Source organism: Calypte anna, chromosome 4, assembly GCF_003957555.1.
Source record: "Calypte anna isolate BGI_N300 chromosome 4, bCalAnn1_v1.p, whole genome shotgun sequence".
NCBI classification, from domain to species: Eukaryota; Metazoa; Chordata; class Aves; order Apodiformes; family Trochilidae; genus Calypte; species Calypte anna.
This window is the reverse complement of record NC_044247.1, coordinates 3,607,894-3,624,523: the sequence shown is the minus strand read 5'-3', so window position 1 is coordinate 3,624,523 and position 16,630 is coordinate 3,607,894. Positions and strand designations below refer to the sequence as shown.

Below are 16,630 nucleotides of genomic sequence, written 5' to 3'. Positions count from 1 at the left end.
CCCCTGTCCGTGCAGCGTCAGTTCCGGGGGGTGCGCGATGCTGTCGGCGGCGGGCGGCTCTGGCCCCGGGCCGGGCCTCGGCGGGGACGGGGACTTCCTGTCGCGGTACCGGCTGGTGTCAGCCAAGCTGCGGCGGCGATTCCTGCGGAAGCCGAACGTGGCGGAGGCGGCGGAACAGTTCGCGGCGCTGGCGCGGGAGCTGCGCGCCCAAGAGTGCCTGCCCTACGCGGCCTGGTGCCAGCTGGCCGTGGCGCGCTGCGCCCAGAGTCTCTTCCACGGGCCCGCTGAGGCGGCCGCCCTGGCTGAGGCGGCGCGGCTCTTCCTGCGTCAGGAGTGGGACCTACGGCAGCGCCTGGGGCTGCGAGGCGGTTTCGGCGAGCATGTGGCGGCAGCGCAGAGCTGCGGCTCCTTCGCCGCCCGCCTGCACTTGGAACGGGGACAGCCGGCGCTGGCGGCCGGACTGTGCCTGGAGCTGGCGGCGGCGCTGCGCGACACGGGCCGGCCTGCCCGAGCCGCCGCACACTTGCAACGGGCGGCTGAGCTGCTGACGGCCGCACGGCTGCCCTTGGAGGCGCTGCGCTGCCTGGCCGAGCGCGCCTCCTGCTTGCTGCTGGGCCGCGACTACGCCGGCGCGCTGGCCGCACTGACGCGGGCGCAGGCACTGGCAGGGGCAGCGCTGGACGGTGTCGGCGGGGGCGGGGGCGCGCCTGGCGGTGCTTTCCTGGATGTGCTGGCGCGCTGCGAGGTGTCTCGGGTGCTGCTCTTGCTTCTACTGCAGCCACCGCCCGCCAAGTTGCTGCCCGAGCACGCCCGGACACTGGAGCAGTACTGCTGGGAGGCATCAGAGGGCGCGGGGCCAGGGGCCGGGGCCGGGCCCGGGGCGGTCGGCGGGCTGCCGCCGGCGGTGAGCTACCTGCCCGCTGAACTCTTCTTGCTGCTGCAGTCGGCTGTGCTGGCGTGCCAGGAGAAGGACGCGGAGGCACTGAAGGCCCTGCAGGCCGAGCTCTGGCCGCTGCTCAGCGCCGAGCAGAACCACCTGCTGCACCTGGTGCTACAGGAGATGCTCAGCCCCGCAGGACAGGGGCTCTGAGCGCTGCCACCGATGTGGATGGGCCTCACCGTGCTTCTGTGGGTCGGCAGGGCCAGGCTTGGATTTGAGCCACAATCTGATCTGGCTTATTCTCCATCTTGTTATTTATTTAAAAAATGAATTCTGTAACAGAATCGAGTAATAATTGATATGCAAATGTGCTCAGCTACTCATTTATCTTGTGTCACAGTAAACTGTTTGCTGTATGTGTTGAAAATTGCTATGTTTGAAAGATGTAGTCAGAACCAGGCAGTTCCTTGAAGAACTGTCTGCACTTTCAAAGAGGAAGACTTGCTGTAAGGATATGGTCTGGGGTGCACGTAGTGGAGGGTTTGCACATAAAAGTGCTGGAGTGGTTTTACAAAACCAAAACTCCCAACAAGGTGCAATCCAGAAAGGGGTGCTTTATTCTGGAAGCCAGAGGTGCCTGGTAGTCCCCAAATAGGTGGCCAAGTAGCATAAATAAAGAACAACTCTAGTACACATTCCTAACAGAAAACAGAACAAATTCTTGGAGCTTCCCCGATACTGCAGAAAGCTGAGAAATTGAGGGAGAGAGTAATGTCATATGTACACCTGAGAAGTCGAAGGCAAAGGTCACTCTGGTGTAATTTATTATGTGTACTCATGATTTCAATATTGGGGTCTAGAGGTAGCAGTTTTTTCAAATTCTGTTCGAATGTTAGTTTTTCACATGCTCTTCAGCATTTAATTTAAACAACTAGGAAGTTGCAGTGTTCCTGGTTGAAATGCAAACATTCATTCCCACAGTACTTAAGGAGAGTTAACTACCAAGAGGCTTTTCTTTTGCCTGGGTAAAATTGTAGTTGATAAATGGTGAATTCAGTATCTGATGTTATGTTGTAGTTAAGTTAGCTGTGGATGTGTCATGCACTGAAGTAAAAATAAAAATCTGTGCATAAAAAGTATTTGTGGTTCCCTCCTATTAAATCAAAATAGATTAAACTATTAGATACTCTGTGGTGGGCATTAAAAAAAAAAAAACAAACTTGTGTCCCACTCTTAGCTTTCTCGAGATTAGAACTAGAGCTGTGTAGAGTTAATTCCCAGACTAAGGACGTCTCTAAGATGCTCAGTTTGTCTGAAATTAGTATATTTGAAAGCTGCATAGCATACGGGTAATTTTTTGGTCACTGTCAGCGTTCCTGGAGGTGCCGGGTCTGAGTGTGCCCGTATGAACGGGAATTGCTGTTCGTGTCAGCAAAACCAAGCAGACAAGCTCTGCTGTACGGCTTACTCCGTACAAGGGGTGTGTGTGGGTGTGTGCCCCGGGGCAGTTTCCGTCTCCGGCAATTCCGGGGCCGCTTAAATCTAGGACACAAATCCCGGGACGGAAGGGATCGGAGGACGGTCGTAGCTGTTACTGCTCTCCGCTGCCTAAATGGGCAGAGGGCATTTGAGGCGAGTTGCGGTGGCACTGGCTGCTGCGGCCCCGCGGAGGGGTGTAAGCGGGACCTCCCTTGCCCTGCCCTGCTCGGTGGTGGCAGCGTGCGTGGCTACCGGGGTGCCCTACAACGTTCCCCGGGGAGGAGCGCTCCCGGGTGCCGGGCTGGTTGGTTGCTGCCCGGACGCCGTGCGGTTGGGCATGCGCAAAGAGCTGCGGCGTGCGGGGCTGCGAGCCCGGGGGTCCGTCCTGTGAGCGCGGGGCTGTGGTGTGGCGGGTAAGGGTTGTGGCACCGGGGCGAGGAGCGGAGCAGGTCAGGCAACACAGCAGAACCGCTCCGTCGCTGCTGCTGAGGGACAGGGAAAGCGTAGGGTGCCGGGCTGGCCCGGCCCGCTGCACCGGGAGGTAAGGCAGGGGCCATAGGAGCGCGGAGGGAGCCGGCGCTGAGCAGAAGTGCCCGCGGGAGAGGTGGAGCTGCCCCAGAATCCCTGGCAGGGGGATCACCGCCTCGCCTCGCATTACATCGCCTGGCAGCGGGGTAGGGAGCTTTCTCGGCCGCAAACGCCGAGCAGGCCGGTCACCTGCGGGCAAGGAAGTCTCGGCTTTCAGCGTTAGCCCTTTCCTTCTACGCTTTCCGTCCGGCTCAGGGCAAGGCTCTAGCTGCGCTGCAAGCACTGTCCGGCAGCTCTGAGCAAAGCAAAACGGCAGCCGCCGAGTCAGACCGGCCATGGGTGTTTTTAAAGTCAGCGGTGTACTTTCTGCAGCCGAGCTGGCCACGATCATGGTGTTTTTGTCATCCCGCCTGCAGGTGCGTGTCTGGCGGTGGGTTTGCTGTGCTGCCTGCAGGAGTGCAGCCCCTCTCCTCCCCGCCATGGCTCTGTCCTGCGTGTTGAGGCCAACGTGCCGGCACCTTTGTTCTTCGAGTGCTCTCCTGAGCAGCCTGCCCGGTCGTGACCGCAGCCTGCTGGCAGAGAAGAAGGTGGCAGCAAAGCGGAAGAGGAAGGAAAAGTCGAGGGAGGGCTGCAGCCTGCCAGGTTCCTCCTGGGAGGAGAGGTATGGCTTTTCCAAAATGACCAAGCCCTCTTGCAAAGCACTAAGCACCTGAAGCGGATGATGGAGCAGTGGATTGGGGGATTCACCGCCACTGAGGTCTAAGGGGTAGAAGTGGAAGAGCCAGGGCTCTGCTGGGTTCCTTGCAGTTTGGCGTTGGCAGAGGAATAATTGGAAAGACAAATGAAAAGGTCTACAAGGAGAGAGGCTCAGGAGCAGAGTAGTGGTCGTACTGGCAAGCAAAAAGTAATAGTCTGTTAGATTTGCAGTTGTTTGTCTGAAAGTAGTTTCCACTGGGTGCTTTGGAAGCGGCTCCCAAAATCCCAGTGAGCAGCATGAGCAACTTCTTCATCTGTGGGTTGTGGGCTCAGTGAGTCAGTTGATGGACAGTTATGATAGAATTTTTTTGAAATTGGCTTTTATGTACTTTGCTTTTGCTCGGCCCTCCTCAAATACAAGCGGTGGTAAGTTCTGAGGTTGACTTGTAAACTTGTGCTGTGTAAGTGGCTGGACCAGTGTGAATGTAATTCCCTGCCTGCTGCTCAGAAACTGTGTGTTTCACTGTGGTGGATTTAATTCAGTAGAGCATTAGCAAACAAACTGTAGTAGTGGCTGGAACTGTGAGTGGGTGGGTGATGCAGGATGGCTGCATCTGGTGATGAGAGAAGCACTCTGCTCTTTTAGGGGAAAACACAAGGGACACAGGACCCAGACTTGTTCTCATAGCAGTAAGGGAAGGCCAGAGCTCTGATTGAGTGAGAGAAGGCAACAAAGCCCACCTGAAGCTATAACATGATGCTTTATTTTATTCCGTGGCCTACTTTTATTTTTTTTTCTTCTGACTCCAGCAATATGTGGCTACTTGTTCCCCTGTTTTTACCAGCCTGGAGTCAGATCTCGCACAGGGCTCAGCAGGGACCCCATTGGTCCCTGTGCAGGGGAAACCCTGTTCTGTGCTCTAAAGGGGGGTTCAAAGAGATAGCTGGGCTACCTAGGCATCACTGGTCATTTTTCTGCCAAAGGCTCAGCCTGTCCTCTGAAGAGCTGGTCATTGTCTTTCTTGGGTCCTTCTTTCAGCAACTGTGTATTCTGCACCAGGAAGGTGCCATGAAAAAGGGAATGTGGATGTTCACAGCCAGCTCTGGTGCAGAACCTGTACCGGAATGGTCCTGCCCATGAAGCAGCTGGAGCTGGTGTGGATGTTGTGCCACAAGTAGCTCTGTGTGCTACCAAGATGTGCTTTCCAGGTTAGCAAATGTGGTGACTCCGCTGTGGAGACTTCCCTATCAAGAGCAGTTGCAGGTAAGATGTACATATGTGGACTTTGATGTGTTGTGTTGCCCCAGCTGAACCTCCTCCTCTCTGCCTTGAAGAACAGCCCCGAGCATCTTGGTCACTTAATGCTGTCAGCTCTTGCGACCCCATTTACTGCTGCTTTAATTCTTCAGCTACTGTGAAGGATAGAACCTGGAGGTTCCCTGTGCATGGTGTGTGCAATCACCAGCAGCACAGGATGGGCACTGGCACAGTGATGCCCACCAGTGCAGGACAGCGGGTTCACTGGGGCTTCAGGTTGTACGTAGTTCTCCAGGCCAGCCCTCAGGGCCCATGCCTAAAGGATTTGCCCCCTCTCCTCGTTGCTCCAAGCAGCTGCAGAGATGAGAAAGGCAGAGTTCCTCAGGGGCTATATCCCACTTGCAGTGTTCCCTCCTGTTGGCCTTCCCAGAGGTGGGTGGTGAAGAGCTGCCCACCGTCGTGTGGTCCTGTGAGAATGTTTCTGACTCAGGACTCCTCTGCAGGTGAAGTATGAAAGCCAGAGGAAGATTTTGCAGACTCTGGCATCTCGTCTTGAGGAGCTGGGCATAGGTGTGCAGAAAGCTGGTGGACTCTGCTGTCCTCTCCAGCCTGTGGTCCCTTCGGTGAGTATCCCTGGGCAGTCTGTGCCCTCTGAGCCACCACCAGTCTCTTGCGCAACTCCGTGAGAGTCTGATGGTGGGGAATACTTGGTTGCAGCGAATGTGCTTGTGGAAGTCCTTGCTGGCTGCTGTTTTGCAGCCTGTGACTGCTGGCGAGTGAGACATGTTCAGTAATTAGTAACCCCTTTTTTGTGTCCAAGCCTTCCCTGATCAATGTGTCACCGTATTGTCACAGAGCCAGTTCTTCCAGAGGGAATGTACGGGAGGTCTCAGGCATGAGCTCTCTAAGTATTGCACGTCCATGTGTATTTTCCCATGTTGCTAACAGAACAACCAGTCTGCGGCTTAGCTTTCCTCCATTACTTTTTCTCTTAACCTAAGTCTTTACTTTTTCTTCTTTTCTCCCTCAGCCCATCATTAGTGGCTACAGAAACAAATCTACTTTCTCTGTGAACCGAGGACCAGATGGGAACCCCAAAACTGTGGGAATGTATGTGGGAACAGGCAGAGGTCAGTGCAGTACAAGGAGCTTGGTAGAAAACTCCTGGAATGGTCTGGGTTGGGACAATGCTCTGCTGTGGCAGCCTCTACTCAAGTTAGAAGTCTGAATCCTGGAGGATGCCAACAGAAACACCACCAAGTTTTGGGTAGCCATTTTAAAACCTTGTTATATTGGCTTCTTAAGAAATACCAGCTTCGAATTTGCTAAATGTAGCACTAAGGATGACAGTTATGTTAAAAACCCCTCCAGGATTTACCTTTGTTATTATTAATTATGCTCTTCCTGGATTTAGTTTGCTTCAGGATACTCTGCTGAGCAGGGAGCAATATACACTTCCAGCAGAGCAATATTAGATCATCCGGAGTGCATGAGGCAGTTTGGTCTTGTGCAATGAAGATAGGAGCTGTATGCTTGCAAAGTGCTCAGTGGTGTACTTCTTCATACCATCAATATTAGATTGTGTCACTAAACATCCTTAGAAAGAGGCTGTGGGGTGGTTGCAGTGTACTTTTCTCACTGAAAAAATAATTTCATGGATGCATTTTACCTATGACAGCAGAAGTTTAGCATTAAAACTGAAGTGGGAATGAATGCCATCTTCCAGGCAACCTAAACTCCATTGTTGCCATAAGCTCTCGCTATTTTTCTCCAGTTAAAAAAACAGTTTGCTCTGTTCTGGCTCCATTAGTTTAAAACAGTGCAGTGGCTTTTTTGGGCATTGTTAGAGGGCATTTAAAAAGCTTCCAGAGCTCCAACATCATCATGGAAGTAAAAATTGGCGAAGGGAATTGTGGTTTATGTGCCTTGAAATGAAACACTTAAATACTTGTCTGCCTTTCTCCAGCAAGAAATATCGTCTGTGTGAAAGCCAGCCACTTGGAGAATATACCCCCAAAACACAAACAGGTAGCCCAGGTAAATAAATAAGTCATATCTCTCCCTGAATTGTGGGATAGAGGGACTACCCATAACTCTTGTTTGGGAGAACATTCTAATTTTAGTTAAACTGAGTCTTTAAGTCCATTTTTATGTTCTGAAAAGTTTCAGGCCCACCTCTGGTTGATGGATAAATATTTTTTGAAGCTTCCAAGCTAATGCTGCAGCCTGTAGGCTGTCCCAAAGAACAAAGTTAATCAAGTGGCAATGAATTCCTTCCAATCTACTAAAATACATAAGAATCATAAATTGAAATTAGTAAAGTGGTTTGTCTTCCAAGAACTTCGAAAGAGCTTTCACTCAGTGTATTGTAATCAAACAAAACAAATTAAAAAAACACATGACAGTGGTGAAAGGGCCACCTATCTAGAGTGCACAGAGTTATTCTAAGGCCATGGTAGTTGTCTTCACTGTCCTACAAGTGCTATTTCCCCTCCACACAGTGCTATGAGGAGTTTATCCGTTGCTCCTCTCTGGACCCCTGCATCCTTTTCCACGAAGGAGGACACTGGCGAGAGCTCGTGGTTCGCACCACCAGCCATGGCCACACCATGGCTGTCATCACCTTCCACCCCCAGGAGCTGGGCCAGGTGAGTATGTGGAGGGCATGATCCTTGGCAAGAGGCACAGCAGGACTGTGGCTGAGCTTAGCTTGCCAGGTGTATTGCTGGGGAGGAGTGTCCCATCAGATTACCTGAACAGCCAGGTTTTCCTTTCTCACTCTTGACAGGAGGCACTGGCTACACAGAAAACACTGCTTAAGGAGTTCTTCACATGTGGACCTGGAGCAGTCTGTGCCCTGACTTCACTTTATTTCCAAGAGAGGTATGTGTCTTGAAATAAGGGGAAGAGTGGAAACAAAGCCACCTTTTTCTTTCTGCTCCCTGATCAAATGAAAATTCTACCAGTTCAGAGAGTGCTTGAAGGCAATGACAGGTTTGTATGCCTCGTGAAGGTGTGGTTTTAAGATGGCCACATATTTCTTTTTTCAAGACCTGAGATACTTGAATACACTATGGCTCTACTGTATGGGAGTTATGAGCCAAGCTAAAGAATAAATGAAACTAAAGAAAAAAAAACAAACCAGTGACTTTCCTGAGACAGTAAATTACATTAGTAGCAAAACTGGGGAATAAACCCATGAGCTGTCACCTTCGCTGAACTAATTTTGCTCCTTTTAATGAATTACAGGCTGTGCAAGTTACAGATCCCTTATAAATAATATAATTTTTTTGATCCAGTTGAAAGGCTCATGTGCAATAAAAGTTGGGGGGAGAACCATCTCCCCTGCACATGAGAAGCCCAGGAATGGAAATGGAAATTTGCTGCCTTCTAACAGCTGATTTTTGTGTGATCTGTTAGTACCATGACACGTTGCTCCCACGAGCAGTCCCCCTTCCAGCTTCTTCATGGAGAACCACACATTTTTGAAGAAGTGCTCAGCCTGAAATTTCGCATCTCTCCAGATGTCTTTTTTCAAGTAAACACGGGTGGAGCAGAAGTTCTGTACCGGGCAGTGGGGGAGCTGTGTGAGGCTGACAGGGACACTGTCCTCCTTGACATCTGCTGTGGAATAGGTGAGCATGGCTCCCAAGGCTGATGCTTCAGGTGCCAGAAATGATCCCCACTATGTAAAGGCTTGATTCTTCATCATGGATGTACAGAGTATTTTTTTATCCCTCATTTCTAGGCACAATTGGTCTCTCTCTGGCTCACCAGGTAGCCAAGATTATTGGTATTGAGGTTGTGGAGAAGGCAATAGAGGATGCCAGGTGGAATGCAGCATTCAATGGTGAGTTCAGACTTGCTGTGGTGGAAAGTTTCAAACTAATTGCTGAAAAATCAGAAGCAGAAGTGAGCAGAGGGATCCTAACAACTTACCTCCATGCACCCAAGGGCATTATTTCATGTTATATATACCTAGCAGCTGGTGAGGCTGACTGCTCAGTTCATGTGGTTGCTTTTTGTTTCAAAGGAATTTCGAACTGTGAGTTCCACAGTGGAAAGGCAGAGGCCGTGTTACCACAACTCCTATCATCATGGGAGGATGCCCGACCTCTTGTTGCTGTGGTGAACCCATCTCGGGCTGGGCTCCGTGAGTGATTATGCTATTTTCATCTTGAAAATGGAGAATTTTTGACAAGTTCTGAGACCTGTTATATAGTTAGTTTAGTTCTCCTGCTCACTTCGTCTAGTTTCTTATCTTGCTGCTAACAGCAGCTGAAATCCCATTGAGTTTGCTGTTTTCAGTGCCTTTATTATGCTTTCTTCTTAAAGAAGACCTAAACGTTTTACTGTCTTTCATGGGCTCATAGAGCTATTGAGGGGAGAAGGAGCCTCTGGAGGCTCCTTCCCTAAGCTGAATAATCTCATCCCTCACGCTCTCCTCATGCATGCTGTGCCCCAACCCTCTAGCTGAGGCCCCACTGGACTCACTCTAATGTGTACGGGGAAGTCCCAAACTGGTCCTATTGCTCAGATGTGATCCCACAAGTCTATGTGAAAGGTTAAGCCCCTGCTTAATTAATAATTTTTCTCTTATGAAAAAAAATCCCTCTCCAGGGAAGCAGAGGGATTTCTTCCACTGCTTTATCCTGTCAAACTGACTGAGCTGTTAGAAGCATGGGTTACACCCATGGCCTCCTAAGAGGCACAACATGGCAAAATGTGTATATTCTTTTTTTCCCCTGTATTTTTGACAGTTCAGTGTAGTTCTGTGATTATTTCTGTGCCATCATTCCTTCTGGAGAATTCACAGTGGTGGTGAGACACTGGGAAAGCATGGTATCTGTTTTTGAAGATTACAGGGTTGTGCGAGCCATCCGAAACTGCAAGTCGATCCGAAGGCTGCTCTACATCTCCTGCAAACCAGAGGGTGAAGCCATGAGGAACTTCCTTGAGTGAGCACCCTCTCTTCTTTTCCACTGACCTTAGTAACAGACCCTGCCATTTCTAGACAAGGTCATAAATACGTAACCTTAGATTAGGGAGGATTTTGTTGCAACTGAATTTCACTGGGTGAGTTCTGCAGGTGTGATCCAGGACTATTCAGTGCATGGTCAGAAGTGCTTTATGCTTCTGCATTACTTTGGATTTACCTGCAAGCTGCACTCATTAGTTGAAGGTGACAGGTATTCTCTGGGTTTTATGTTCCAGCAGACTGCTTTAGTGCATCAGTAAGAAATATAAAATAATGGAAACATGCTATAAAGGCATTGTGAATCCTTCCCCAATAAAATGGCACATCTGGATGTGGAACAGAGAGTCCACTGGGTTCACTGAAGGAAGATTTGCCCTAGCCAACAAAGTGAAGCCACGGGGATTAGTGACCTGCTTAGGGTTAATCATACAACTAACTCTTTATCTGGGCCAGGCTCCTTTTTCAGGTGGTAAATCTGTCTGCAGGTAACCAGGGAAAGTAGTGCAAAACTGAGGATCACTTCCTAAGAGTATTAAGTGTCTTTCAGCTGGGATGGTATGTGAGAAAGGGAGCTTTAAACCTCCTACTGACTCTTCAGTAGCAACTCTTTATCTGTGAGATTTGCAGAGCTGGTTTGGGATTCAGTATTGATGGTTCTACACCTCAGCCAGCATCAGCTGCAGATTGAGGCACATTAGCTAAGCACATAATACCTCCTTAGTGCATTCCCTGTGCTATTGTGCTACTGATAACGGTGGGAAGGCTTCTGCAACTGATTTAAAGGATGCTCTCTTTGCTCTCTACAGGCTGTGCTGCCCACCTGATCCAGGGAAGAAGCTGGCAGGAGAGCCATTTACTCCCATGTTGGCCGTGCCTTTTGACATGTTTCCTCACACTGTTCACTGTGAGCTGGTGCTGCTGTTCACCCGCTGACAAGCAGGTGGCAGATGAGCCAGCTCTGAGAGCTTTTGAGGCAGCCTCATACTGTCCTGAAGACTGGAATTAATTGTAGTTAGGGTTTTAACTTATTTTCTTGAAAAGTGTATAAAAATAAATAAATATTTTGCTTTTGCTATTACTTTGGGTTGCCTAACTACACCGTTTTGTAAGGAAACACTTGAATTTCTGAGGTGAAGAGGTTCTGTGTGGCATTTCCATCAGTCCTCTTTGCCCTGCAAAGCTCTTCTTGGCCTGCTGGTTCAGGCAGCCTGGAACATACCCTCTAGCTCCTATTGTGATTTCCATCATGGACGTGTGAATATGAAGTACTAAAATCTACTGTATTTTCTAATACTGCCATGCCATTAGTTCTTGGTGTGCACCAAGGATATTACAAGTGTTTAAGTTTTTTAAGTTGATAGTGAACTCACTATGAATAAACTGTAGGAACTAGAAATCCTTATGCTTCACTGGGAAAATGTTAACTTGGGGGTTCAGGAAAAGATTTCCTGTATAAAATTCCAAAACCAATATTGAATCACTGTCAGTTAGGTGGATATGTTGGAGGCACTAAGAAAGATTGTTCTGTAAGAGAGAGCAGATTGCAGTGTCTTTCTATACCTGCCTCCCCCTTCTCTGCTAAGACTTGCTAATACATAAATGTGAAGAGCCCTGTGAAAATGTCAGCAGTGGCAGCAATTTCCTCACCAGGTTGCAATATCTGATTAAAAAATTTGAGGTGATTTCTATCTGTCCTGCCACATTCACTAAATAGCAAGCTGTGAATCATGGTGTTAAATGAAGGTTTCTCCAGAAGATGGAGCTGCTACAACCTGAGGTAGGTGTGAGTGAGAAGAATTCCCTTGTGTTTTGTGAACTCCATACGGTTTTGAGGGCTCCAGTTATTTTTAAATTTTTACTTTTGTACAAAAGTAAACAAGTTAACTTTTGGTATATCCTGGTCATCTAGACCAAACCAGTAGCAGGATATATTCCTACAGTCAGGCTGTTAAATTGGACTCTTTACTCTGAAAGAGGAATTCCCTTATTTGGGAAATCAGAAGAGCCTGGATTTTTCAGACTTTTAACTCCGGTCCTAAGGAACTCTGAACTTGGAATGATAACAACAACAACTACTTCTCAAGTTATGGGGGTTTAAAATACAAGGGACTTGAGACTTAATATACCTGAGAGGGAGGTGATGGGGAGATTTCATTCTTATACTTTCCCATGGGCACAAAGAGCTTTGCATGCTGCTTCATCCTCTTGTTTTCAGTTTATAGCAAGGAATGTAGTTTTCCATAAGTTGTTTTGTACAACTATACCTTGATTTCTCGCTGTGAGATCTGAATAGATTTCTGCTTAGTTTGGCCATGCTTTTTGTAAAAAGGGAATTTGTTGCAAATTATATTGGGAGAGATAATAACTGAATCAGAAAGTAAAAGAGGACGAGTAACCTTTCTGCTTGTCTGTGGAGAGCTGAATACACAGGACAGGTTTTAGCAGCAGCAGGAGAGGGTGGCACAGTAGCCTCACTCTTCCCTTAGGTATCAGGCTCCAGGAGAGCAATGGGGGCAACACCATTTTTGCTTTTCTGGAGCAAATATATTAATATGTTGTTTGCATACTAGTGTATGAGCATCTGAAACTGGAAGCTGCCTGTGTGCAAGAGACCTCAGACCACTTTTTCTCCATAGCAGGTTACTCCTGTGCCCTCTGCTAACGTTGTTTTCCCACTAATGAGCAACTGTGCTATGCATTTGGCTGCCAGGCTTCAACCCTTGAACCATATCAGTTTTGGCTTTCTATGGGTGATTGATCGGACACGCAGGGAAGCGGGGTGATTCAGTGGTGGGAGCAGTGGGAGTGCTCATTGCTCAGCAGGTGCGTGGCTGCCGGGCACTAGGACCCAGAGATTGTTGAGCGGAGGAGGCCGCGTCCCCTCCCGCTGTCACCCGCGCTGCCTCTGCAGCTTTATTCCTCATCTCCTTCAATGGTGACTGAGTTCCTCCCGCCCGGGCTGCCAGCCAGAGCGAGAAGGCCTCACTAGGACGGGTTTCCAGGAGCTCCATGGCATCTCCCAGGACTATCACCATCATCACCCTCTCCGTGGCCCTGGGGCTCTTCTTCATCTTTATGGGGACCATCAAACTGACCCCTCGGCTCAGCAGAGATGCTTACAATGAGATGGTGAGTACAGCAGCGGCAGCATGGAGGGAGGGGTATTGGGGCTCGCTTTCCTGAACCTTGGGGCAGAAGCAGTGATTGCAGCGGGGTACACAGAGGGTATCAGGCTCTGGAGGAGCTCTGATGGACTGGAGGTAGAGGGAAGAAGCTTATGTGTCCTTATTTGATAGACATTTGATAGAGAGAAACAATAATACATGAGGCAAAGGATATCTTGGCAGCCGTTGCCTAGACTCTGTCTGAGCCTATTCATGGAGAAACCTTTTGTTGTTAAGGAGAGGGAGGAGGAGGTCAGAGTAGACCAACACCTGAAACAAGATAGGGACACAAGGGTCTGTGAAAAGAAAGGTCTGAAGAAGTGCCAGAAATGTACCAGGCAGCTGATGTCTGGGAGAATGCTTGCCTAGATTTGGGGTGGGAAAAGCAGATGTCTGCCAGATGATAATCCACAAAATTCTGTGCTTTAAAGGAAGGATAATGACACTGACAATCCCTACGTCACCAGACTTGTGCAGGGATATTCATGACCACGAAATGCTCTGAGATTCTTAGCTAGCAGAAGAAGGTATAATTAATAGTCACCGTATTCTCCCTTAGTCTGGTAAATGAGCCTCGCCTCCTCCTGTGTAATGGCAAAGGGGTGAGGGAAGCAAGAATTCATCACGTCCATTTCTCAGCTGCTGAGCTACTTTGTGCTTCTCTGCCCAGGGCAAACGCTGCTGCAGAGCTTTGTCAGCTGGGAGCTGCAGGCAGCCGAGTGATTGGCTGCCACCTTTCGCTTCCTTGTATATGTTTGTTTATTCTCCTCCATGGCCTCCCCGTTATATTTATTGCAGTGGCTGAAAAGCATTTGTATATTTTTTATGCCTTTAAAAAAAAGTAGTGCTGGAAGTTTCCAGCACGTTCTCTGCTCTCCCTTCGCTCCACCTGCCCAGCTGCTTCTCCTTAGCTCTCAAATAACATCTGAATCGCACTGCCTTGTCTGCAGCCCAGCACAGAGATGTCGGAAAAAAGAATCACAGAGAAGTCATTCAGGAGCAAGAAACTGAGATTAAATGCCCCCAAAACAAAGCTCTTAAGCCTCTGCTACGTAAGGGTCAGAAAAAAGCACTGAGACTTCAGAAGCATTGTGAAGCCCTTCCTCTGTAAATATTTTGCTTCTCTGTCCTTTTCTGCTTTACCAAGAGTGAGGCCTACAAGTAGGAATGATTTTTATTTTTATAAAGAGAAAGCAGATGTACAGGTATTACACAGCACCATCATTCTAAATAGCCCATATTAAACATGTACATAGCTCATTAGGCTTTCATGTGTGCTGCGTACCAGGGTGGCCTCACATGAGATGGGCACAGTGAAAAACTTGATCTTGACAATCAATAAACATGGCTTTTTGGCCCTCAAAAGTAAATTACCTTTGTTGTCTACATACAACACCTAACATAAGTTTCAGCAAAAACCAGACACACTAGCTTGTAGATGAAAATACTTAACCAGAATACTATAGGATGTGTCTGTATGAAGCTGTATTTTTCACAGCAATTTAAAAATAGTCTGCTCTGAGGACAGGTTTTATTCACTAAATGTTTAAACTTCATCCTTACAGTACATGTGATTGTGTGTCATAAATGTGTCATGAGATCTTCAGTAATTTAGTAGCAAAAATAACAAAACTGAACATTTGTATTCCATGCATTGTCAGCTTTTCCTAGAAGGAAGCAGCAAACTTTACAGAGAGGTGGTTAAGTTCTGTGTGCAGGTTCCCAAAACCAGATGAAAGTATATCTACAATCCAGTCGGTGCCTGAGAGAGCTGAACAACTCTGTACTGAGAGTTGGCTTCCATTTCCATCTCCTTGTTTAAAAAGCACAGAACATAATGGCAAGAATATCTGCAGGAACAGTATGCTCAAGTGGAAATAATTTCAGTGTCTCAACTGAGTTTTATTCAAGTATTTAAAAACCAAAATCAGTAGGCCCATGAGGAGTACCTAACATTCAAATGCAAGAACCTGAAAGGAGAGGGGTTGTTTCTTCATTGAAACAATGAGGCAGTCACGTAAGGAGGCCCAGTCTTGCAACTTCTACAACTTTTAAATCCTGGAAGCAAATGATGTCAAATGTCATCTTGCTTTCATCTGAGGAAAGAAAGGATCACAAAGGTATGTTAGCACAGGATAGGGTTGGTGATAGTATAGACTCATGTTAAGATAGTACTGCCTATGAACACTGGGATGTTGTAAATCACTTCTGGTTTTACTTGCTGTGCCTCGGCTTTGCAGAGACTAGGTGTGTTATTTAATTATAAAGGATGAGCTGCTTTTCGAGAGTGGTACTTCTTTTTAACAAAACGGTTCTAATTCTAGCAATCTTAACTTCAGATTTCAGAAGGTACAGGTGGCCTGATCCCACCTCTGAAGATGGGTGCTAGGTTGCAGAACTGTTTTACAGTGAATTGCGGATTGGTGGTGTTAATATCCCTCCAACAGATACTTTCGGGGTATTGATTGGATATCAGAGGGGTCTGTGATTATAGAAGTCATCTTTAGGTCTTATGGCACAGCAATCTACTTAAGTGGAAAATTTTGCCTTTACATTCTCACATTATGGTGTTCTACATTATTAATGCTTGATTTCAGAAACGAGCGTATAAAAGCTACGTGCGGGCCCTCCCCATGCTAAAGAAGATGGGAATCAGCTCCATCCTTCTCCGCAAGAGCATTGGTGCCCTAGAAGTAGTGTGTGGCATTGTCATGACACTGGTGCCTGGTCGCCCCAAAGACGTGGCAAACTTTCTCCTCCTCCTCCTTGTGCTGGCCGTGCTATTTTTCCACCAGCTAGTGGGGGATCCACTCAAGCGTTATGCTCATGCCTTAGTCTTTGGGATCCTGCTTACGTGTCGTCTGCTCATTGCCCGCCAGCCTGAGGAGCAGCCACCAGAAAAGAGGATCCTCTCAGTGAACGGGGATGAGCAGCCACTCATCCAAGAAGCAGCTTCTGAGAAAGGCAAAATGAAGGTATCCTAGTTGAGTGCATGTGAAAAACACAGACCCTCGAGGCAGCTCTCTCCAAAATCACTCAGAATTTTTTTTTTTTTATTTACCTATTTATATTTTTTGTCTGTCTAAATAAAGTTGCACTTGAAGTCTGAGACATGGAATGTCTACACTGTAGTCATGCTTTTGCTGCTGCCCTGTAATATTGAAAAATACAAGCTAACTTTACCCAGGACAGCTTGGAGGCAGCAGACTGTCTGGAGTAGTGCTGGCCTCAGCAGGAGATGGAACATCAGCCTGAGAGTATGGGCAAAGGCTTGGGCAGCTAGTCATGGTAACTCAGCACTGCTGCAGTGGAAAGAATGGTCCCTAAGCATCAGCCCTGAGCCCTGTGACATCTGAAACCTAGCTTGGATGCACTTCTGCTATGTGGCAGTCTGTACAACAGCAGCTGGATAGCACCCCCAGAGTGTCCCTGTGCTGGCTTGTGCAGCCCCATCCATAAACCTACATTTCCTTTTCCATAGTCAAGGGGGCATAGGACCCCACCATAATAAATGCTGTTTGCTGTGTTTGAGAGAGGGATCCCTTAGCTTTTGCTACCTTGGTGCCTAGTCCTTTCTTTGGACTGGTTGTCCAGGGAAAAATTGGGAGTCACTACTTGCATCTTCATTGATTTCCACACTTTGCAGG

General features: G+C 48.1%; 3 protein-coding genes across 3 annotated transcripts; all 3 read left to right on the top strand.

The window, feature by feature from the left end:
- Window positions 1–31: 31 nt before the first annotated feature.
- LOC115598186 (factor VIII intron 22 protein-like) lies at window positions 32–1,380 on the top strand. The gene has a single exon (XM_030448819.1). The coding sequence runs from the start codon at window positions 38–40 to the stop codon at window positions 1,088–1,090; it is 1,053 nt and encodes a 350-aa protein (XP_030304679.1). The 5' UTR covers window positions 32–37; the 3' UTR covers window positions 1,091–1,380.
- Window positions 1,381–2,703: 1,323 nt separating this feature from the next.
- On the top strand, window positions 2,704–10,897 carry TRMT2B (tRNA methyltransferase 2 homolog B). Its single transcript, XM_030448815.1, has 13 exons — window positions 2,704–2,746; window positions 3,304–3,548; window positions 4,793–4,847; window positions 5,345–5,464; window positions 5,872–5,971; window positions 6,808–6,878; window positions 7,343–7,489; window positions 7,630–7,724; window positions 8,262–8,476; window positions 8,590–8,691; window positions 8,875–8,994; window positions 9,700–9,799; window positions 10,626–10,897. Exons 2-13 carry the CDS (start codon window positions 3,367–3,369, stop codon window positions 10,750–10,752), a joined length of 1,434 nt encoding a protein of 477 aa, XP_030304675.1. The 5' UTR covers window positions 2,704–2,746; window positions 3,304–3,366; the 3' UTR covers window positions 10,753–10,897.
- Window positions 10,898–12,718: 1,821 nt separating this feature from the next.
- TMEM35A (transmembrane protein 35A) lies at window positions 12,719–16,050 on the top strand. Its single transcript, XM_008501700.2, has 2 exons — window positions 12,719–12,948; window positions 15,581–16,050. Exons 1-2 carry the CDS (start codon window positions 12,829–12,831, stop codon window positions 15,965–15,967), a joined length of 507 nt encoding a protein of 168 aa, XP_008499922.1. The 5' UTR covers window positions 12,719–12,828; the 3' UTR covers window positions 15,968–16,050.
- Window positions 16,051–16,630: the final 580 nt, after the last annotated feature.

Excerpts from the sequence above, each read along its gene's own strand:
- LOC115598186 (XM_030448819.1), top strand. The coding sequence starts at position 38 with ATGCTGTCGGCGGCGGGCGGCTCTGGCCCCGGGCCGGGCCTCGGCGGG.
- TRMT2B (XM_030448815.1), top strand. The coding sequence starts at position 3,367 with ATGGCTCTGTCCTGCGTGTTGAGGCCAACGTGCCGGCACCTTTGTTCT. Across the intron at positions 5,972-6,807 it reads GTATGTGGGAACAGGCAGAG|CAAGAAATATCGTCTGTGTG; the intron begins GTCAGTGCAGTA and ends GCCTTTCTCCAG. Across the intron at positions 8,692-8,874 it reads GTGGAATGCAGCATTCAATG|GAATTTCGAACTGTGAGTTC; the intron begins GTGAGTTCAGAC and ends TTTGTTTCAAAG.
- TMEM35A (XM_008501700.2), top strand. The coding sequence starts at position 12,829 with ATGGCATCTCCCAGGACTATCACCATCATCACCCTCTCCGTGGCCCTG. Across the intron at positions 12,949-15,580 it reads GAGATGCTTACAATGAGATG|AAACGAGCGTATAAAAGCTA; the intron begins GTGAGTACAGCA and ends GCTTGATTTCAG.